Source organism: Lissotriton vulgaris, chromosome 4_1 (assembly GCF_964263255.1).
Source record: "Lissotriton vulgaris chromosome 4_1, aLisVul1.2, whole genome shotgun sequence".
In the NCBI taxonomy this organism is placed as follows: domain Eukaryota; kingdom Metazoa; phylum Chordata; class Amphibia; order Caudata; family Salamandridae; genus Lissotriton; species Lissotriton vulgaris.
Genome location: NC_141691.1, coordinates 1040440542 through 1040465213, shown reverse-complemented (window position 1 = coordinate 1040465213; position 24672 = coordinate 1040440542). Strand labels below are relative to the sequence as shown.

General features: G+C 42.4%; 1 protein-coding gene across 1 annotated transcript in view; it reads left to right on the top strand.

Moving 5' to 3' along the window:
• The window catches only part of ADCY2 (adenylate cyclase 2), a 3890318-nt gene that overhangs the window by 2770894 nt on the left and 1094752 nt on the right, over positions 1 to 24672 (top strand). Inside the window, exon 7 of the mRNA XM_086965279.1 lies at positions 12248 to 12375. Coding sequence (XP_086821405.1) covers positions 12248 to 12375 — 128 coding nt within the window. The remainder of the gene's footprint in view (positions 1 to 12247; positions 12376 to 24672) is intronic.

The window sequence follows — 24672 nt, the reverse complement described above, 5'->3', positions numbered from 1 at the left end:
CTTCTTCTTCCACAAATAGTTTGATACAGAACATTTGGCCAGGGCATCTTTTCTGAGGATAATCATACAACCCCCTTTTCATGAATATCCTGGAACTCCAAACATTGAATGGGAAGAGTAGATTGACTTCTTCCATAACAACCTAGAAGCAACGGATGGTTAATATTTTCTGCCAGGTTGGAAAAAAGTTCTATTGTCAATGAACTTTAGGCAAAGAAGGACAGCGCATATTCAGGTTTTTGTCACAAGTAATAGAAGCAACAGCAGAAGCTTTCAAGGAAGTGAAACTTAGACTAGAAATTAGGTGTACAATAAGTACTAACATCTCCATTGCAAGTCATGACAATTCAATACTTTTCTACAAAATGTAGGAGTGAGTATTGATGAATTTGTGAAAGGACTTCACAAGTTGGCAACAAAATGTCATTTTAGTCCAATCACCAAAGATCTGATCAACAATCAACGTATAGTACAGTGCACCAGCAATAAGGTGCAAGAAAGGCTATGGGCAGCTAGCAACCCTACTCCTATAGAATCAATCACAATAGCAAAAACAACTTGAGGAGCCAAAGGTTTGCATGAAGAGATGCAACGCTTGAGTTGAAAGAAGATCCAAGATGTGACAGTGATAAAAGGAACTCAACAAAGACATTAATTACCAAGTGAACACAGTCGGGAAGAAGCATTCTCTATAGATAAAAGGAAACTCAACTGAAAACAAAGAACTTAGATCATGATGTGCTTCAACTGGAAAATATCTGCAGCAAAGCTGCTCCAGGTGTTGTACTCTGTATGATGGGCAAGATTACATAGATTGCCTTGTATTCAACAAGGACGACAGCATGAAATGCTGCAAAAAAGGCAATTTTACTCTTGTATGTCAAAGTAGGATTTCAACTGAAGACTCTGGCAGAGATGATCAAACAACACATGTATTGAGTGTGGATACACCAGAAGAGGACACTTGTTGATAAGTTTGGCTAAAGCAAGATTTTTAGTGAAAAGGAAAGTGATTGTTTTGATGGTTGACACTGGTTCTCTAAACATGATAATCCTTGAACAAATGTTTGTGGATTTGTGGCCTAATGTTGATCATCTTCCAAAACACATAAACCTATGTGGATACCAAGAGACTTTAATTTGAGCATAGTATTCAAATCCAGGACACCAGAATATGTCATGGTGGTTACAGACACACGTTTTTATGAAGTACGACTGAACCTTCAGGCTGTATTTCATGGTAGTTTGGGTAAAGTTAAGAATTCTAAGCATGAAACCTTTTGAAAAAAAGATCTCTGCCCCTAAGACTCCAAGTTCAAAGTATCAAAGTATACCCTTGGTCATCAGGGATAAAATAAATGCTATTTTAGCAGAAACGTTTAAGGATGATGCTATTGAGCATGCCAAGGTATCCAAACAGTTATTTATATTGTTATAATAAAGACTAGGACAGAAGCCTCTGATTTTGTATGGATTTGAGATCACTTAACCTAAATGTAGTAATAGACTCTTATCTGTTTCCAAACATAACCAATGTGGGTTCACTACTGAAGGAGGAAAGTATCTTACAAAGCTCAACCTTAAGAGCTTCCATCCACAGATTCAGGTGCATCCTGAGTTCAAAGGACTCACAGTATTCATTACACCAGAGTGACCTTTCCATTTTAAGAGCCTGCCCATTGGATGTGCATCAGCTACCAGTGTTTTCCAGCACACAATGTCAGGAATTTTGAGGGACAGTCAAATCTTGTCTTCTTCCAAGTTAATAATTTAGTATTTGGAGACAGTTTCAGTGAACATACCACATTCTAGAGGGCGGTTTATGCAAATTGGCAGCTGAATGGCCTGAAATTACATTAAAAAATGTTGTTTCCTTGAAAAGAAAGCTGAATACCATTTTGGGAAATGGTGTGTAACTAAAAAAGACCTTGCCAGCGCTGTAGTAAATACTGGTACTCCAAATTACAAAGATCAGCGCAGGTTCTTCCTGAGCCTTATAGATTATTATGCCAAATGTGTTGATAAGTTTTCCAAGCTGACTGGAAACTTTAAAGTATTATTGAGAAAAGGAAAGAAGTTAGACAATGAGCCTTTGAGGCTATTAAGAGGGCTATAGTCAATGCTGTATACTCACTCCTTTTGATATAAACAGAAGATCCATCATCACTGAAGATGTCAGTGCATTAGGAATATGTGTTGTCCTATTTCAAATGTATGGAATTGGAGAGTTATTAGTTGCTTTTGCTTCTCATTCTTTGAGTGTTTTAGATAGGAAATATTTGATCATTGAAAAGGATGCCTTCGCTGATGTGGTGTGGAGCAAATATCATTCTGAGATCAGACCATAATCCACTGGCGCCAGGTGGTTCTAACAAAGGCTCTGCAAGATGGGTTACATTTGCAGCACAATTGCAATCTCTCAGGCAACTGTTTTTTTCCAGGATGAAATAATTCTGTGGCAGATTCTCTATCAAGATAGTTTAATGAGAGGGAAGCAGTAGATTATTTGGATTCTGAGAAAGTAGTTGTGTGAATAATACTAAGAAGGTTTTTTCATGCTTCTCATCTAAGGATTGGGTTTCAGCTGTAGACAAGTATGAAGTCATTAGAGTGTGATAAAGTTAGTTCAAGAGAATTCTAGGAAGGAATAGTTGTTTACTAATAAGTGTGCAACCTTATAATAAGATCTTGGATGAGTTGACAAAATGCAATGATCAGCTATTCATGAGAGGGGAAATATTTATTCCTCCTTTTAATTTAAGAAAGTGGGTCATACTGATGGCCCACCAAGGAGACACTTATGCCAAATAATGACCAAGAAGAGGCTCAAAGAGAGACTTTTGTGGTTTGGCCTAGTGGAAAGTGTAACTAGAAGTGTGATTGCGTGTTTCATACTCAAGGAAGGTGGGGAGCAGTTGTAAATTGTAGTTAACAAAAGTAGCCATTCTCAACATATTGATAATCCAGGTTTGCACTGGGTTAAGATTTGTTTAGATTTCATTGATAGGTTTTTATTCCTTCCTGAAGCACAGCTTTTTATTGCTGTCATAGTGGATGTTCACTCCAAATGCCTAAAGGTTTTCTGTATAAATAATGTCAACACCATGAGCATCATCAAATTCTGAAAGAAGTTTTTACCTGGGAAGGCATACCCCAGTACATCATAACAGACAATAGACCAAACTAGTTTTTTAGAATGATTGAGAGGTTTTCTTACTAAAAATGAAATTAGGCATATTAGAACTACACTTTACAATCCACAATGTAATGGGCAGGTAGAAAGCACCAACAGGTTAGACAAGGAAGCTCTTTAGATGGCAGCTAAGAGGACTTTGAGAATAGATGAGGCTGTCAGATGCTTGGTGTAGGCGTCCATACCACAGCTGATAGTCAAACTTGAGTTTCTCCATTTTACAGAATGAGAGATAGGAAGGACTCATCAAAGTTGGTGCCTTGTTGGTTACATGAGTGGACAGGTACTAAACCTGTTGAAGGCATGTTTCGATGGGGGATTGATAAAGCAACTGAGACTAAATCAGTCAAAACTTCTTCTGTCAATATTTAAGGGACCCTTTAAGGTGAAGAATATCTATATGAACTGGATAGAATTTGAATGCACAGAAATGGAATGCAGGAGGATGGCTTTATATCAAAATAAAAGGGAGTGCACTGAACCACATGAAAGTGTGGAAGGTTGCAATGAGTTGATGTTGATGACTGATCAATCAATCTGGATTTATAAAGCATGGCTAATCATCCGATAGGGTATCCAGGCGCATGCAGGTCCCAGAGGCTTATTCATACAGCCAGTTCTTGTGGGCAATCCAGAATTCCGGAAGTGAGGTGATTGTCTGGAGGTGCTTGGGGAGGCTGTTTCAGATCCTTGCTGAGATGTGGGAGAAGGAGCATCCTCCACTTCTGCTTCAGTAGATCGGGAAGCATGGGCAAGGGAAAGAGATGTGGAGCGTAGTCTTCTTGATGGTTTGTTGAAATTCAGGAGGTGGTTAATGTATGCCGGTGATTGGTTGTGTAGAGACTTGTGTTCATGGATCAACCGCTTGAATTGCCATCTCTTCTGTATGGGAAACCAGTGGAGTTGCCTGAGGTGGTGTGTGATGTGGGTTCGTCAGGGACGGCTGAGGAGGAGTCTGGTTGCGGTGTTCTGTATGGCCTGAAGTCTCTGTAGGAGGTGTGCAGTAATTCCTACATAGAGAGCGTTGCTGGTGTGTTCCTGCTGCAGAGGAGGAAGGAGCCCTGTCTGTCTGTGCAGCGACCCTAATCTACAGACCCCCCTGGGACCCCAGATCTGCCCCCCCACGGCCCCCCAGGAGGAGGAGAGAGCCTGGCCACGTCTGCACAGGTCTCTGCTCAGGAACCTTCTGGAGGCGACATCGAGGCAAGATGGCGGCCGTGTAAACTGCCGGGAAGCAGCTCGATTGAGGAGGTGCACAAATGAATGGATGACAACCCCGTAAACCCCCTACCGATTGTACTGTGATGGCATGGTACCAATAGAGTTTGAAATCTGACCTGACGGTAGATGCAAGCAAGAGACGTGAGTTGGAGGCGCGAGCTGGAACCGCTCGGGTGTTGGGAAAAAACTGCTGCATGAAACTGACCTGCCGTCAGCCGCTGAAGCGGCTGTTACTGGACGTATTGCAGGTGACGAGGAGGCTGAGAGGCGGAGCGGCTGTCGGGCTGCTGGCGGAGGCGGAGGCAACGGAGTTTGCAGAGTCTGCCTTCACCAGACAAGCGGTGCGGAGCCTCTTGACAAAACGGAGTTGGCAGCGGAGCAGAAAGCCCCGCTCAGCTGAACTCCGACAAGCTGATACCCGATTGCGCTGGCAAGCGAGCTCTTTACAAGGCGAGGAGGGGGTGAAACTTTACGCCCTGGAGGTTCCTTTGGACTTGAAAGTGGAGGATACTAACAGCGATAGTATCCTAGGCGGTAAGGAGCAGTTTGGGCTGAAGGAGAGGAGGAGGGAAATTATGGCCCCTAAAATGAGCACCAGCGCCAAAGCCGCTGCGAGGAGGAAGGCAGCAGCCGAATCAGCGGAATCAATGGTAGATTTAGAGGGCAATAAGAGGAAGAAACAAGGTTCCCCATCGCTAAAAAAACTGGTACAGCAGCAAGGGGCCAGCAAATTGAATCCGGATTCCCAGGGTACTACCCCAATTTCTAACATTTTTCAAAAAGTGAGTAAAAATAAAGACTCCAAGGATATCAAGGCTGACGCTACCCAGACCCAGACGCAGACTATACTAAAGATTGATGAGGGGACCCCTGATAATACAGAAGAGGGGCACATTGAACAGCCTAATACTGTCGGAAATATAGAGGGGGAAGAACATCAGGGGGAGGCTCCTGAAGCTGATCCCGTGGTCAATGTCTTGGCAATACCCCGAGCACTAGAAGAGATCCTGGAGGACGATACCGGGGGGAGTTACAGCGGTAAAAAAGAAGCCCCGAGTGAGGCATTCTTTTCAGTATCAGAGGGTGGAGAATGGTCGGAAGAAGAGGAGGACAGCCTGGAGCAAGAAGGCAGTGATCTAGATACTGGCAGTGATTTGGAACAAGATGAAGGTAGTCCTCCGAGTACAGCGGTGAAAACTATGCTGAGAACAAAAATGCACGGCCAGAAGAGAGAACAGCCGCTGACTAATACTGCCACAGATAGTCCAGGTGGGGAATCCGCACAAATGTCCCTTCTGGAGGTTATTCACCAGGAGATTTTAGCGCATCGAGAGGAAGCAAGACAGGAGAGCCGTAAATCTCAGGCAGCAGTCAGAAAAATACACAGGGGCGGTCAGGAAGCTGACCAAGGCATGTGTGAACTTGGGAGAGCGGGTCACCAATTTGGAAGACAGAGTTGTTTCTACTGAAGCTGAATCAGCGGCCGCATCCAATAAGGTTGATATGCAAGCAAAGCAGCTAACTGATATACAGTGGAAACTTGAGTCATTGGAAAATAGATCGCGTCAGAACAACTTACGCATTCTGGGAATCCCTGAAGGATCAGAGGGTACAGATATGAAAACATTTGCTGTAAAACTTTTTGAACATGCCTTTATGGACTTGAAAGATTGGGATTTTGACAGGGAGGTTCAGAGAGCGCATCGTATCCCTGCCAATATCCATAAGAATACGAGAGAGAGTGACAAACCTAGAGCGATTTTAATCTTTTTGGGCAACTTTAATTTGAGGCAAGCTATCTCTGAGAGGGCGAGACCAGATAAAAAAAAGGCAGTTGATGGTTATACTTTTTTTGTTTGCCCTGACTTCTGCCATATTACGGTTGAGAGACGTTGGAGATTACGGCAAATGATCAAACCGTTTCAGGACAAGGGTATGCAGGCCTACCTGATTAACCCCGCTCAGCTGAAGATAATCAAAGATGGAAAAACATTTTATTTCTCCTCTGAGATTAAGGCAAAAGAATTCCTGCTGTCATAGGTAGCTTAGAAACTGTGTAAAACGGTTAAACGGTTAAAATCTGTTTGAAATAGTGGTTGTAACCTATATGTGAGTTCATTATATTGGCAGTTGTGGTAAATGGGTGTCCTGCCCTGTCCTGTCAAGCTTTTGCAAAAAGTACAAAGCGGGAATATAGTCAGTGGGGTGGAGTGAAATTTATAAGGTAGGGGGTCACAGAATTAAATTAAAAAAGAATTAAAAAAAAAAAAAGGGGAAAAATGGGTACAGGTTTTTCTCCTCAATCTGAGCTGCAAACCATCACGTGCACAGACCATTGGTCTGAGCGCCTCTGAGCAAGGGGGGTGGGTGAGGGGGAGCTCCATTTTGGAGCCAGGCAAGGGGAGGGAGAGAGTGCAGAGGGAGGGAGGGGTGGGGGAGGGGAGGGAAGGGGGGATGAAAACATTGGAAAATTACGAGATGGGAAGGAATTGGATTTGGGCTGATATCAGATAAATGGTGAATAGTCAATGTAGGATATGCAAATACTTTAACAATGTCAGACATTAGGATATGTACTATTAACGCAGGGGGGTTAAATGATTGGAAGAAGCGGCAGAGATTGAGTCACTTGGTTAGATCAAATAATATAGATATAGTCTGTATTCAGGAAACCCATATCCCCTGGAATAAAAGAAAGCTGTTGGAGATGTATGGGTATACCTTGATTGGATGTTGATCGCAATCATCAATGATCAGAGGGGGGCTATTTTAGCTAAAAGTAATCTGGGTGGAGTGAAACGCAGTAAAACAGATGGCTCTGGTAGATGGGTATTAGTGGAACTGAATCTGGGGTTCACGCTGTGCGCAATATACGGTCCTAATGAGGATGACCCAATGGTATATGATAAATTAGAAGAAGAGTTGGCTAACTGGACCACCCCGATGATAGTATGTGGTGATATGAATATTTCTGCAGACTGGCAACGGGGAAGTGACTATACAGGTCGTAAACGTAAAGTTAATAGAGCTTTAAGCTCCTTCATCCAGTCTCATGGTTTGGTGGAGGTATGGGGAGAAAAAGTGCCTGGAGACCGAGGGTATACATATTTCTCCCACCCGGCACAGAAATATTCCAAACTGGATTACTTTTTTGTCACAGCGGGGGAAATCGGCAAGGTTAATATCGACAAATTACCGAGAATAATTTCCGATCCTAATCCCCTAATTTTGACGTATAAGGTCCCTAATGTACAGAGGAAAACATCTAGATGGACATTCGAAAGGAAATTATTAAATGACGAAAGGTTTGTTAAACATATTAAAAAGTGGGCAAAGGAATTTTTTGAGTGTAACAGATATAGTCCTTCCAGAAATGGAGTTTGGGAATCCTTTAAGGCTGCATTAAGGGGTGAGACGATCAGTTGTGCAGTAAAATTAAGGAAAGAGGATAAAAGTAAGGTGGGAAAACTCATCTCAGATCTAGCAGAAATAGAGAGGTGTCATATCGAGGAAATAGCTTCAGGTAAAGATAGTGGGGAGACTGTTAGGAACATGGCTCGGGTTAAGGGTGAAATTTTAAAAATAATCACACAGAAGGAGATATGTGAATACCAAACACAAAGAGCAAGGAGATATGAGACTGGAGAACAAGCTGGTAGAGCATTAGCGCTCCGCATTAGGCAAGAATCAAATCGTAATAAAATTGGGAAGATTAAATATAATGGGAGTGAATATACAGACCCAAAATCTATAATGGATGTGTTTCAGAAATTTTATCAAAAACTGTACGATCAAGAGCCAGGGGTGGTACCATTCATGCAAGATCAGTCTCCCCTAATTCCAAGGTTGGAGGAGGAAGATAGGGCCCGATTAGAATTGGATATAACAGCAGAGGAGATAAAAACTGCTTTGAATGAACTGGCAGTGGGTAAAGCGGCAGGCCCAGACGGTCTACCAATAGAGGTTTATAGGGCTTTGGGGGACGAAATTCTCCCCTTACTCGAAGATCTTTTTAATGGAATAATCTGCTCAGGTAATATTCCGGACACATGGAAACAGACCAATATCGTAATATTTCATAAGAAGGGAAAACCAGAGGAGAACCCAGGATCATATCGGCTGATTTCGTTAATAAACACAGACCCTAAATTATACTCTAAAGTATGGGCGAAAAGGTTAGGAAGGATTATTGGCCAACTTGTCTCACCATGGCAGCATGGGTTTGTCCCAGGGAGAGGTACTACTGAGCATACAGCAAGGGCAATTTCATTATTCGATGCGGTCGCTGCTACGGGTGGAGATATGGCCATGATCCTTTTGGATGCCGAGAAGGCTTTCGACCGTGTGGTCTGGGACTTTATGTGGGAGGTATTGGTCAGAAGGGGTTTCGGAGAAAAATGCAGGAAAGCTATTAAAGCGATGTACATGGACCCAGTAGCCAGAATTACTACAATGGGTTTTCAAACAGATGTGGTAGTGATTAGAAGAGGTACCCGCCAGGGATGCCCCTGCTCACCCATACTTTTCTCATTGTACATAGACCCGCTAATTAGGAAGATTCTCGCATCGGATAGAATATCTCCTGTTATATCTCATGGACATACCACCAAGCTATTGGCGTACGCGGATGACCTGGCAATTGTAACCACTAATCCGCAAGCGGCAATGCAGGAACTAAGCAGTTTGGCTCAGGAGTTTGGGAACTATTCGGGGTATAAACTCAATACAGAAAAAACAATAATAATCTGTACTAAGAACATTCAGAAAAGGGATCAAAGGTATGTGGACTCCGCGGTCTATCTAGGAGTAAAAATCAATGCAAATGTATGTAAAATCATTCAGGAAAATTATGGGCCCTTACTCGCTACAATCGACAAAGATTTGAGAAGGATTGATGTATTACATTTGTCTTTGATTGGGAGGGTGAATGTTCTGAAAATGTCAATGTTCCCAAAACTATTGTATTTATTCCGTGCCATACCGTTATTAATTGATGAAGGCTTGATGAAAAAAATGGAAGCAGTGTTTTCACAATTTTTATGGCAATATGGCAAAGTTAGAAGATCGTTAGCCCGACTTTCTACACCATTAGAGGGAGGTGGATTATCTGCACCTAACTTAAGGCTATACCACTGGGTCTGTTTATTGTTGCATATGAACCATCTATTGTATTAATATGCTCCCGAAGTGCTGCTCGGTACCCACAGAATCCCCACAATCTATGAATTAGTAATGGGTGAAAAAGCTATGGGGATTCTAACACGTGAAATTAATGTCTTGTATTTTAAGAGGAGGAAAAGTAAAGTGATTTTAAGTGCGTGGGGTGCATGGAAGGCACTGTTGAAATTTCTCAAGATTCCTAAGATTAACGGTACAATAGATCTCTGGAACTCAAGTCCATTCCTATATCTCGGACAGAACAGGAATAGTGGCTTGTGGAAGAGCTTGGGCATTAGATGTTTGGGGGATGTTATGTGTAAGGATGATCTTTTAGGGTTTGAGGTTTTGCAACAAAAATTTGGTATCCCCTCGAATCACTGGCTGTTATACAATCAGCTAGAACAAACAGTGAAGGCACTAAGACCTAGGGTTTCAATTCAGGAGTTAAATCCGATTGTGCAATATATAATGAATGGGGGTAAGAAGATTAAAATAGACTATAATCATCTTTTACAGGGCTTGGAAGAGGATATTGGACAAATAGAAAATGCCTGGGCTGTAAGAATAGGGGACCCAGACGTAGATGTGGACTATGCTCTGGCATTAAACAGGAAAGTACTAAGAGCGACCAATTTGAAAGCACAACATTATAAGAAGGTTTTTAACCTCTATTATACCCCCGCTAAGTTGTTTCAATGGGGTAAAAGGGATACAGATAGATGTCCAAGGTGCAACCAAGGCCCGGCAGATCTAATACATATGTTTTACTCTTTTTTCAGTTCAAAATTAAGTTTATTAAAGGAATGCATGGTAATAATACAGAATAGGAACAAATACGAAATATACAAATATGTTGTTCCTCTGCAAGAATGTTCATGCCTTCTGGTTACAAGTATGGGCTCAAATCAATGTCATTTTTTCTACTAATATTCCATTTTCACATGCTCATGTTTTCCTGGGTAGCCTTTCTTCTTGTTGGGACCGCAATGATCTTAATGTTCGAATTGTTGACTTATTATTAGCGGTTGCATTCCAACAGATCACGATTAACTGGAAGTCTACGTCAGGTATTACTTTCAAAGCTTGGTGGTATAATGTCTGTTACAACCATAGACTCGACACTGCCTTTGTTTTTCCTGCACAGATGGCAACTAAACGTGCTGAGTTATGGCTTCCTATCACATTATATTTAGACAATAATACATATGTTTTACTCTTGCCAGAATCTCAAACCTGTTTTAACAGAAATGGAGAAGTTTCTATCGGGGCTGCTAGAGTGTCAAATTCCTCTATCCCCAACCACTGTTTTGATTGGCAGGGATGAAAACCTTAGAGTTGAACAGGAAGCCGAAGCTTTTATTTTTCTGTGTGTCGCTGTTTTTAGAATTTTAATTGCGGCGGCCTGGAAAGATCCGATAGCTCCCACATTCCAGATGTGGCTTACGAGGCTGCTCGGGACCCATAATATTGAAGAATGTCTATATAGTTTTAAGGGTAAAAAGAGGAAAGAGTATGGTAAAAAGATATGGGCTCCGCTTAGTAACTGGAGGAAAATAATAAGATGATTGATTTAAAGAGTCCCTGCATTATCTTTTATGCTTTGCAAGGTAATGTCTTCCTATGATGTTAATTTATCTTTAAGCTATTTGGATTTTGGCAACCATTGGAAGTCGTATAAGAACTACTTATATCTGCATATTTGTTTTAATCCCTATGTCAAAATTTTTTATCATGTCTTTTTACCAGCTGATATCTGTAAATATGTATGTGTGCTTTATTGATATTCTGATCCATCTCAATAAAAATATTTAAAAAAAAAAAAAGAGAGCGTTGCTGTAGTCCAGCTACATGTCAGAACGTGTGCTCTGAGTATTCCGTCCATTATTCTTAGGTACAATTATATTCTATGAACAATAACATGTTTCCTTATGTGATATTTAAATGTGATTATCTAATACGTTACCTGATTATTCATATGTGTATGTTATGATGTATGTATAAGAGAGGGAGATATGTCTCTAAACTGACGTAGAATGTTAGCTTGTGGAATGTTATGCTTTGAGCTCTGGTGTCCAGGAGTCAGTTGAAACCAGCTGACTTCTCTCAATTTTCTTAAAGGGACTTTTGTTACAGCACACTCTCTCTGACACTTCTCATCAAGTCTTAATTAAAAAATAATGTGGTCACTGCAGCCTGCTTTGCAGTGATGCCTGGAGTAATAACACCTAGCCAATAGAAAAATAGAAAGGAGGCCAGTGTTGTCCTGTTCCCATACAAATATATTGGTATCTGCTTTTTAGAATTAGAATTAGACAGTTCAATACATTATGTGTGCATAGAACCATACTATTTAGACACCTTTATTGTTGTGTGAACACTACATGCATAGCTCTTTGAATGTAACATATAATCCACTACATTGTTAAACTCTATCTCATGATCAGATTAATTCACCAGAATGTTGAATGCTGGGGATTAATGAATGGGTGTCCCAAAATGTAGGCATTTGTTTAACAAGATGCACTGAATTGTACTTCAATGTCTCACGTGGATTCAGAAACATGACTGATCAGCAGGATTATTTTGCCAACCTTTGCTTTTGAAATATTTTGCAGAATATCAGCGATTAATCATCCTTTGGTTGACCATGTTTTTTACTCTTTACTCTTCCAGGAGAATGAATGCATGAGAATAAAAATATTAGGTGATTGCTACTACTGTGTTTCCGGTCTGCCGATATCGCTTCCAAACCATGCAAAGAACTGTGTGAAAATGGGATTGGACATGTGTGAGGCAATAAAGTGAGTACTCTTTTTACCACACTTGACTGGATATGATAATATTAGATGTCTAATAAATTCACCTTTTGTTCAATTTTTCTCAGTGATATTAGGAAGGAGTTAAATATTAACGACCAATGACTTAACAAAATTCAACTCTGATGTCTGTAAACAGCAAAGATTTATCAAAGGATGATTTCCCAAGATTTTCAGACATGAACTGTAATTTAATTGCACTGAACATTTTCTAGCTTTCTTGATGGTTACAAATTTACATCACAATATTTAAAAACCAGCACAACACCTTTGCCAAGACTATTTTGGGAAAAATGTACGGTGAAACTTCATGTTCTTAGCAGCTCATGTCAAACAGCATACACACTCAATATTGGAATACAGCCTAATTCCTCTTTAAGGATACCAAATCCCTTTTGCATGCAGCCCCTTAATTTTATAACAAATTATGATCTACCACACACAAACATTGTAATTAATACATTTTTATTTTTGAAGTGTGAATCTCAATGCATTTAGCCCCTGCTTCAGGAGTGCCTAATTTTAACAAAAATAAAAGTAGCCAAATATGCGATTAGTGAAGGCCTGTCAATGATATATTGCAATATTGTAACGATGAAATGAGCCAATTGATGCATTCTTTGATGTTCATTTTATTAATAAAAACCTTCTAAGTTACTCAGGTATAATTTTTAACATTGTATATGATAGCAAATTTAATATTTATCCTTCTATACAGAGAAAAATCCAAGTTTTTAATTGATGTATTAGTGAAATATTGAAAATCAGTTAACAAGGTATATTGAAATTTTAACCAACATATGCTCTCACTTGACCCATTTAAATCTGATATGTGAGGTATCTAATGGTACTGTGCATACGGCAAATGAGAGTTTTGAGGTTAATACTCCGCTCCAGCAAGTTTTCCAAAGAAAATTTTAGTAGATCAAATCTGCTGAAATGTACTGGTGGAAAATGGGTAGTAAAATACTGGAACATATGGATTTTGGTGAAATAGACACCAACGCCAACATGTTATTCCACAAAACACTGAAAATGTATGTTAATTATTGCACCTGATAAATTCTGACCTCAGATTTTATTAGGAGCGATAGTTATCACTACGAGTGTGGAGTCTCCAGAGTTGCGGCAGAGAATTCCACACATAAAAAGATAGGCATGCCGTATCTTTTTATGTGCAGAGTTCTCTGCCTCGACTGAGGAGTCTCTGCACTCATTACATTACCCTTAAAATTATGCTTTGTGAATTCGAAATTAAAGGTAAACTTACAAAAATTGTAAGTTTACCTTTGTGATTCAGGCCATTTGTTGTTTCAATATGCAGAATTGAGTTGCAGCCTTTGTCAGCTAGAGCCTGTGCAATCTGGATAGACTGCTAGCCAAAGTAGCTGGTTTTTAAAATGTGCATGAGTTAGCAGATAGTACAATGATCTATTGAGCAGCTACAATAGCCATAAAATTGTCTATCTTTGGATCGGTGCTAGGGTTCAATGTGTGTTGCTAATCAATAGTATGTGCTCTTTCAGGAAAGGGTGCTGCTGTGAATACAATGATATCCTACTATATGATATATTTGAGCAATGTTTGTTGTGTTTGATACATTATTATGGATGCTATGTGTAGTGATTCCATGTGATAAGATAAGGGTTTGGAAAATAAAATACTCAAATCTGGTGGTCCACCTGGCATCCATAGTATTGGTCCAACCACCGGGTTAAAATGCTGGCGGTCCGAGCAATTTTGGCAGGGGTAAAGACCGCTGCACCCGAAAGCCTCAACGACCCCGTTGGGCGCCAGCCAGACCGTAATCCCTACATACAACAGGGGTGCTGCCCTGTACAGGGACCGCTGTAGGGATTACGATGTCCATTTCCCTCTGCCTTTACATGGCGTTTCAACCGCCATGTAAAGGCAAATGGAAAGGAACTTTGGGGCCCGCAGCAGGGACCCCTTCCCCTGTGGTCCTCTGTTATGGGCCCAAGAGGGCACATGTGGTGCCCCCCAAACATTCAAACAGAATGGCCCAGGTACCACATGGTGCTCTGTTCTGGGCTGCAGCGCAAGATTTAAAGGAAAAAGGGATGTTTAAGACCACCTACATGACAGTTGTATCATAATTTGGCTGTCGGGACCACTGACTTCTTGTTGGATTTGGGTTTCAAGCCCGAAATTATGGCAATTGGGCGCTCATCCGCCCACCGTCAAAATGAGGCTTGTATTGTGTATCAAAAGTGGGATGTGTGCATGTCCGTTGCTATATCTAATGAGCTCTATTTGGTGATGGAAAGGTTATTTATTTATGTTTATTGCTGGGTGATAGGTAACTAATTGAAATATCTGTCTGGTTATTTGAGTGCAAACACCACAGTTGATGGACAGAATGCAGAACAATGTTATACATTCACCCCAGTACAGAGATCTGGGCCTAAATCCATCGTTTTTTGGCACTCCACACCACCCCAGTTCAGACATGGCCATATGCAAATCATTCTGACCCTGTGCCTCATGGGAACAGTCCAGCCCGAACTGCCAAGCCATGCCTTCCCTGGACCGGAAACAAGCTTCCGAGGACCCGTTTCTGGCATTCCAGCTGTCTTCAGCCCGGCTTGCTTGAATCCAGTGGTGTGGAGAGCATGGGACTCCCATGCTCTCCACACCACTGGAGTCAAGCTATCCTGGCAGAAGATGGCTGATAGCCAGAAACCGGTCCTCGGAAGCTTGTTTGCGGTCCAGGGAAGGCATGGCTTGGCAGTTCGGGCTGGACTGTTCCCATGAGGCACAGGGTCAGACTGATTTGCATATGGCCATGTCTGAACTGGGATGGCAGAGTGGGCTAAAGAACGGTGATGGATTAAACCCAGATCTGTTGACTGGGTGTGAGTGTTTGATTGGTTCAGATGCTCCGTCCATCCCCACCCCCTTTTGTACCGCTTTGTTCGCCAAAAGTTGGCAGGCTATGCTCAGACGTGAGTCCCTTGCTCACTGGGTTCAAGCAAGCCGGGCTGAAGATGGCTGAAATGCCAGAAACCGGTCCTTGGAAGCTTGTTTCCGGTCCAGGGAAGGCATGGCTTGGCAGTTCGGGCTAGACTGTTCCCATGAGGCACAGGGTCAGACTGATTTGCATATGGCCATGTCTGAACTGAGGTGGCAGAGTGGGCTAAAGAACGGTGATGGATTAAACCCAGATCTGTTGACTGGGTGTGAGTGTTTGATTGGTTCAGATGCTCCGTCCATCCCCACCCCCTTTTGTACCGCTTTGTTCGCCATAAGTTGGCTGGGTATGCTCAGACGTGAGTCCCTTGCTCACTTTGCCACTGATTTCAAGCAAGCCGGGCTGAAGACGGCTGAAATGCCAGAAACCGGTCCTCGGAAGCTTGTTTCCAGTCTAGGGAAGGCATGGCTTGGAAGTTCGGGCTGGACTGTTCCCATGAGGCACAGGGTCAGACTGATTTGGATATGGCTATGTCTGAACTGGGGTGGCAGAGTGGGCTAAATAACGGTGATGGATTAAACCCATATCTGTTGACTGGGTGTGAGTGTATGATTGGTTCAGATGCTCCGTCCATCCCCACCCCCTTTTGTACCGCTTTGTTCGCCATAAGTTGGCAGGGTATGCTCAGACGTGAGTCCCTTCCTCACTTTGCCACTGGGTTCAAGCAAGCCGGGCTGAAGATGGCTGAAATGCCAGAAACCGACCCTCTGAAGCTTGTTTCCGGTCCAGGGAAGGCATGGCTTGGCAGTTCGGGCTGGACTGTTCCCATGAGGCACAGGGTCAGACTGATTTGCTAATGGCCATGTCTGAACTGGGGTGGCAGAGTGGGCTAAAGAACGGTGATGGATTAAACCCAGATCTGTTGACTGGGTGTGAGTGTTTGATTGGTTCAGATGCTCCGTCCATCCCCACCACCTTTTGTACCGCTTGGTTATTTGAGTGTGCAGCATTCTATATAGTGTGTTTCAAAGGATGCAAGATCTTTTAGGTGTGGTATGCTGACATAAGCAGCAAATACATGTTCATTGCTTACCTGATTGCCACTAATATTGAACCTTCAGCACAGGGAAATCTGTAATAACAAGCTTGGATCCCACCTTGGGCACATCACTGATTAAGAAAGTGTGTATGCTCTGCTGTTTTGTGTCTATAGAAGGCCCAGAAAATATCACACACACAAGTAAAATAAAGAAAGCAAGGATTATTCCCCATAGAATATATATGTCATTGAAATAAAACATTTCCACCAATTATATATGGTAAAGGCAAGACAACTCACCAAAATATGGCAAAGGTCTCACTTGCTCTATTATTTCAAGTCACTTGTACATGACCAATTGAATCTCTGATTCAACTGCAGCAGGAAAGAGGAATAGCTCATCGTGTTCATCTAGATAATAGAATCTCATCAAAATTATAAAATCACTCCTCCAATATTTCAGAGACATATTCCCTGTTGATCTTAAGGTGTCCTATAAAGACAGATTTAGGTGCCCGTCGAGGCATCATGCCTCAAAGCAACACACACAACACACACCCACACACATGATAGATAGACACATAATAAGGTGCTTTTGGACAGCCCTTGTCATGCATTGGCTATTGTAGCTTAGCTCGTTATAATCATTGGCTCAAACACCTAAAAGGCAATTGGACAATGCTTGCAAGCTGTCTAACCACTGGAAATCGTTTGAGATATTATTCAATTGGCATCATTTGTTTGCCCACCATGCCACCTCAGATTCAACCCAGCTATATTAAAATCGGCCTTGATCCTGCTACAGTAGGAACATCCCAGTCCAACTTGCCAAGCCAGGTCCGTTTTGGGCCTGTTCAGTCAGATATAGCTTGGCTGCAGTGACACATTATACATGGTACTCATATCTAGGCTTAATCTTAGCAATTAAGGGTGTTACTTTAAAAAAAGGTAATGGGGAGAATGCCAGTCACACAAATTGCATTCCAACTCATCATTTTTTTTTACAACTCGCTCATGAATATGTTCTTAATTTATACACATACATTATTTTTCCATCTGCAGAAAGTTAATATCAAATCAAATAATTTGCATCTTAGTAGTTGTGAGACCTGACAGCCTTGGGGTGATCTTCCTGTAAAACTTTTTTGCCTGTTTGCCTCACCTTTTTGCTGATTTAATTTTGTTGGCCAGAAGACTTTAAGCACTTTATCACTGTCACCCAGTGCAAAGGTACATATGCTTCTCCCCTAAAACATGGTTTGATTGACTTATCCACAATTGGTATATATAATGTATTTATAAGTCCCTAGTAGAATATACCACATATGCCTAGGGCTTGTGAATTAAATGCTACTGCTGGGCCTGCAGCACCAATTGTTCCACCAGCACAAGTAGCATTTTAAATGTGTCATCATTAAAGGAAGCTTTATTCGACTATACAAGTCTTAAAAGCATTGCACATAAAAAATTAGATTCAATACAAACATTTTAAATCCAGGTTAAAATGTTTCTACAAAATGGCAAAAAGACAGACAAAGTAATCACTATATGATGCATTTCATAACGTGGCAAAGGTATGAGCTTAAAATTCAGACAGTCTTGTAAACATTTGAAACCATGTTGGACCACAAATATCACATCAAGCCCACTTGCACCTACATGACTGGAAAAGTATTCTATTTTTCATTTTTCAACCATGATTTGCTGGGGTCGGATATGCCACATCCACCTATAGAATTTTTCCACCGGATTGTGTACCTAGGCGATGAGTCAGGGCAGAGAATTTGCAGAGCTGTGCTACATGATCTAGTACCCATATACCTGCAAGTCTGCGCCAACCACGCTTTGCGTGGGCCAGCATAGGCAGGCAGGTAAACAGCACATGTGATTATGTTTCTATGTGTTTGACAAATGTGTGGCATTTGTTATTCCGAGTGGAGGGCCATTTGGATGTTAAGCACTTTAGGGGCAAAGATCCTGATCTAAGGTGGAAATAGAGTTTCCGGTTCAAGGGCTTTGTGATGATATCCCAATAAAGCTTGAGGATGGGGCATGGATTAGTGCATCATTTTCCTCATGGAGGCGAGCAATCAGGGAAAGTAAGTTGAGTAGCATCCCCATCTCCTTTAGGACCTCCCACAATTTATTCTTTGAGACCAGGTCAATAGCAGATTTAAGATCAACAAAGGCAGCATCCAAGCTGCCCTTGCCGAGGACTATTGTCCGCCAATATATGGGGACAAAGCAAAAGACCTGGTCTATTGTGCAAATATAGGTCTTGAAGCCTGCCTGGAGAGGGTTAAGAATGGCGTTTTCATGTATCCTGACCTGAACCTTGGCCAAAACAAGTCGGGCCACCACTTTTTGTATGGAATTGATGAGACTTTTTGGCCTGTAATTTCCAGGATAAGATTTATCTCCGTTTTTATATATGGGGATTATCTCTAGCCCCCGCCAGGTGTTAGGGATAGGGGCTCCTTGGGCAATGGCATTAGCAAGTAATAGTACGTATTTAATCCATTTGGGTCTGTCCTACAGAAAGAAAACGGTAGGAACACAGTCTATCCCAGGGGCTCTGCCTCCTGTGAGTGCTCTGAGTGCACAACTAACGTCTGCCTCATCAAATACCCTGTCAACAGAGTAGAGGTGGGTCCGGAAAGGTAGACTATCCTCAACTTTGTCATAGGTATATTGAGTGGCAAAGTGGCTAACCCACACATCAGGGTCGACATGGTTTTCTGGGGATAGTGCTAATCCTCCCCTACCCCATTTACCACATTCCAGAACTGCTGGGAGTTGTTGCTATCACAAACACATTTTAATTCCTGCCATCTACCTTCATCCCAGGCTTTTTTGGCACAATTAATAGCTTTTATATAGATAGACCTAGCGGTTCGCACTTTGGCCACGTCACCCAACTTAATTGCTTCACCAAGCGTTCTGCAGGAATGTCTACAATCGAGGTTGTACCAATGATGTTTTGGCTCCATGTCTTTCACCCTAGCCTTGCTCGGTTTTTGGACGTCCCTGCGTATTCTTTAAAACAATGAGTTGTGCAACGGCGTAAGTTGTTTGGGAGATTGGAGGTTATGGAGGAATGCCTCCATTGCTTTAACTGTGCTTTCCAGCTCACTAGTTATAGAGGGTAGTATTTCTGGGCATTCTAGGATCATGGGCAATTTGACTGGGCGCATGTTATTTGAAAGCTGAAGATCACTGTGGTGGGTAGGATGTCAGGTTGTGCATGAGCCCTTGGACCCCTAAATATGAACCTTGAGCAGAGTCGGTCATGGTCACTCTCCATGTGTGCCTGCACAGCCATGTCCTCAACGGTGTGCCATAGGTTCAAGCTAACTAGGAGATAGTCGATGCAACTAGAGTGGTAACCATTATTAAAATTGTTTGACCCTTGTCTGTTGGAGATGGATCAATCGTTGGCTGCCCTAAACTAAATTCTAAACGAAGAGTTTTTAATTGAGTGGCAGCCTCAGTCCAACGTTTAATTGGGGGTAATTCTAAGGGTGGAATGCCCCATTGCTCATCCTCCTCTCTTGCTAGGTCATTACCCTCACTATTGAGAGGTTCAAACGTTGTGCTTAGATCCTCAGTAACACCAACTGTGGCTTCACTAGGGAGGGTGTCTAAAAAGCCGCCTAAGTTGACGATTGTTTCAGATCTCCTGCCCTGCTGAGACCTCTAGCATATACATTTAGGATGACTATAGTACCATATGGACTGGACACCATCCCAATTGCAAGGATATTACTACTCACTGAGGATAATACCGGGAACCTAAAACCTACATCCTTCCTTACCCATAGTGTAAGACCCCACAATGGACCACCCCTAATGCCCTGGGGTGCCGTGATGTAGTAGGTTACGTAGCCAGTGTTGTAAAGTGGCTCTATGGACCAGGTTTTCTGGAAGGCCCAGATGTCAAATTTTTTTATAAAGTTGTTCCATTCAGGAGCGACACCCCTGTTCCTCAGTACCGCAATATTCTAGGATAGTATTGAAATAGTGCATGACGTTGGATGTATATTTGTGGCCGGGTGACCCTAGGGATTATGGATCCTAAAATCTGATCTGGCTGACCAGGAGGTCTTGCCTCAGTTGGGTGAATCCCTATTGTACCAGGGATGATATGCTCACTGGTGTGATCTGTCATAACAATCAGCAAGCTGTGGTGGGGTACGGGGAATACCATCAGTCTATCTCTAAGTGGGGATACGATGGCTTCAGGGACAAGATGTTTAGAAATTGGTTCGCAAATCCCACCTGGAGGACTATAGTCGAGGCGAATATTAGTTTTAAAAAGATGTTGGGTCCGTAGGTCATAGGCTACCAGATTCTCAACCAGGTCATGTTGGGTTAGGGTAAGGGCAAATGTAGTAATCAGTGAAAGGCTTTCACTGATTACTATACTGCGCTATATATTTGCCTTTGCGTGACTGTGAAAGCAGTTCAGTGCAGGCAAGCACTTTGGACTTAACATTGGCTGGCATTGTGGTAATGGTCAGTGCCTGCAAGGACCTTTAGTGTTATAGTCGGCTGCCATTGCTCTTTATTCCTGCTTAATGCAGATGTAAAGCACGGTGGCCGCCCATGTTAAAATCAAAGGTACCTGCATGCACGGAGCCACTTTCACTGACTACTACGCGAAGGCAAATGAAAGTGTGGTAAAGTCAGTGAAAGCGGATTAGTGCAGGGGGAAGAGCCTTGCATTTTAACATAGGCTGCCACCGCGGTATCGGCCTAGTGCCTGAAAGGACTTTTAATTTTAGCGTTGTCTGCCACTTCGCTTTATTACCGAAGGCAGATCTAAAGCGCAGCGGCAGCTAATATTAAAATGAAAGGGCCTTGAATGCAGTGAGTCCATTTTACCAAGCCTGCTACTGCTCGGTCAGGGGCCCACTTACCTCACAGCAGCAGCTGCTCCGGGAGGTCCAAATGGAAAATAAATGCAAAGTGCAGTGCCAGCCTGGAATAGAGAAGTGGCGCGTGACTAAGAGGAAGAACGTCACGCTCTTCAGTCCGCCCTGCCCCAGTTGAGCTCACTTCAGCCAATCAGAGCAGCTGGTTTGTGTGAGGGGGCAAAGGCTGATAGCTGTCAAAGAGATTGAAGGGATACAAAATGAAAAGCCTAAATCACGTCTCAATAATTAGATAGCAGCGCGAGCTACTCCCAGAGGGTCGGCGAGCTATTGGTAGCTCGCGATCGACCGGTTGGAGACCCCTGCTCTGGCCCTTAGATGATCATAAGGATTTAGAGCTCCCAGAGGGCAACCCTTTTGATGTAATTTTCCGGGCCCCAGTAGAAAACCTGCCACTGAGAAAACTTGATTCGCTTAGATCACTTTTTAAAATTCTTAAAGCTTCCCAATAGTGCCTTATTCCCTCCAGCCCACAGAACTGCAATTATCAATTTCTTACACGGAAGTGAATTGCTGGGGCAAAACTGAAAAAAATGGTCTACTGATTCTATTTCCTGTGGGCAAAGTGGACAGTGTTCTGGGGAGCCGCCTGATTTATCCTACATAGATGTTAGTGATCTTAGGAGTAATGTCCCAAATCTAAACTGCACATACGGATGTTTTGCTTGTGGGGGATAGATTCTGTCCATACAAACCTCAAACCTAGGTAAACATTTGATATTCAGAAACTGCCTTGTCATGATCCCAGCTATATGGTCATACCACATCTGAAGCATAGCATTTTCCCAGTATGTCTTTTTTCAATTTCTGGTTGAGACCCTTTGCAACCTTTGCTGGTAAATTCCCTAAATCTCCCATTTTCAAAGATTCACACTGCTTCTTAACATTTTTTAACCATAGGGTACGGGTGTGTTTATCACAGGAGTTTAAATCTACCAAGGAGCCCCTGTAGGGGGCAAACTCATGGTTGTCCAGAACCTCACCCAATACAACAAAGGCTTTAAATAGGACACCACATGGATAGGGTTTAGAGCTAGATCTAGCCTCAGAGGAACATACCATACCATACCTCTGCCCCATAGGTGGGTGCCACCACCGCCACTACCCTAGTTCTATATATCCGCTGGGCCAGGGATATCTCTTCACCCGCTTTAGCCTTATATATTCTCCCAATCTGTTGTGCTCTCTGATTAAGAGCTAAATTGCTATTCTTGATTTGGGGACTCCAGTTAAAAGTTTCTGACAATCTTATTCCTAAGTAGTCAAAATGTTTCACTTGTTCTATCGGGGAGCCTTTGATAACCGTCCTTGCTCTGAAGGATTTATGTGTGTTAATCCCCATACATTTTTAAAGCCCTTCTTTTTGCAGAAGGCGTCAAAGGAATCTAGTTTTAACTGAAGGCCCATGAGAGTTCTGGAAATAAGCAGAGTTTTGTCCACAAACATTAGGATCCGAACTAATTTGGGTGTATCATGCGTTCATCCTGCTAGCCATTTGACTGCCCCACCAATATATGGACTTAAAAGAGTCGGGGCTAGTACGCATCCCTGCTTTACTCCCCATCTAATGGGGATACTTTCAGTTAAATCGCCACCCATGTTCCATCTTACTCTTGCAAAATTAACAGTAGGTAGGACTCTTAGGAACCAGAGGAGATCACCTGATATCCCATATGCCTCCAGAACCTTCCATAGGTTATCTCTTGAAACCAGATCGAAAGCCCGCCTCAGATCAATAAATGTAACATATAGATTGTCCCTTTTCAAGGTCACATACTTCCAGCACATTACCATAAATTGAGAAACTTGGTCGATGGTGCCAACCTTTTTCCAAAAGCCAGTCTGCGTGTCCAAAATATGTTTATCTGAGACCCACATTTGTAGCCTTGCCAGGACACACCTGCAAAGTATTTTTGGGCTATTAGTTGGAGGACACATCTCTATTTCCTTTTTTACAAGACTGTGATCACGGCAGCACCAAGCCAGGTAAATGGGATATTATTTTCCCCCATAATGGCAGTGCTGAAAAGGTTGAGAGAGGTGACCCATACTTCAGGATGTGTAAGGAATAAGTCACCCAGAATACCATCTAGCCCTGGGGCCTTTTCTTTCTTCATTTGTTTAAGTGCCTTCTCTTTTTCTATCAGGGTAAAGTATGAGGACTCCCTCTTAGCAGTGCCCCCCTTTCAATAGTTGCTATATTTACCTTCCCCAATAACATTCCCTCTCTCTGATTCTCACCCTGGTGCATTACTTGACCCCATTCACTATAAAGTGCCGTAAAATGTGCTATCCATGTATCTGGCTGCAATACTGTCTCCAGCCAATAGTCAAATTCCTGTGTGTCAGTTGCCACAAGCTTCTGAAAAGCCTTCATGGTCTTATTCTCAAGCGTATTAGTGAGTTCTGTCCATTGTTCTGCCTCCAGCTCCTTTTAGCTTAAGTCAGGATGTTTTTATAATTCTTCCGCGCAGCAATAAATTCAGCCTGACTCCCCTTCCTTGTAGCCTCTAGTAGAGCTTTTTGTGAGACGACATTCTTTACTGAGGCAGCTGGGTGATTTTTCTTTGAGGAAGGCATCCCTGTTTGCCCAAAGAGGGACCTTAATTGTGTCATTATTTGGCAGTGACAATTTCTGTGCTTGCTTTTGAGGAGGAATTTCCCACAAATATCTCAAATATTAATGTTTGTGCAGCAAGGTTAGCCACCGTGTCTGTCCATTTAACTTTTTTCCTATTGCTCACTGTCTCAACAAAATATTTGCAGATTACATTGAGAAATATAGAATAAAAAAAATAAGCACTCAGAGCTTGATGGTTATTATCTGATCTTGGGATTGCAGTCAGATCCACCAGGAAAGGCCAAAGTGCGTGATCCAGCAGTATGTAATCAATATTACTAGTAATAGGGCTTCTTTAAAAGTTGTACAAGGAGGGGAGCAGCCACAATGCAGTGCATGCAACGAAATTTATTTTATTTATTTATATGTTTACTTACCTGTTAAACTCTGTAATCCATACATTACTACTCCCCACCCTGCCCCTCCCCCTCCCCCTCCCCATGTCACCGCCCTACAGGTACTTCTACTGCCGACCGCGGCTGGAGGGGAGTCTGATCTAGTATTGCCATTAGCTATCCTTAAGCCATGTTCTGCAATTAAACCTTCCAGCGGTAATGTCACCGCAGTGAGTTTCTTTGTAACTTCCTCAGGGCCCCTCGATCAGGTTGATAAATCAAATATTTGCCGCAATTTATCAATATTGATTTGCTAATTAGGAAGACATATGTTACAGTCCCCTGCATTAAGTTTTAGGGCATTACAATGTTTACAAGTGTTTCATCATGTCTAAGAGATGGTCCACTATGGGGGATTTGAT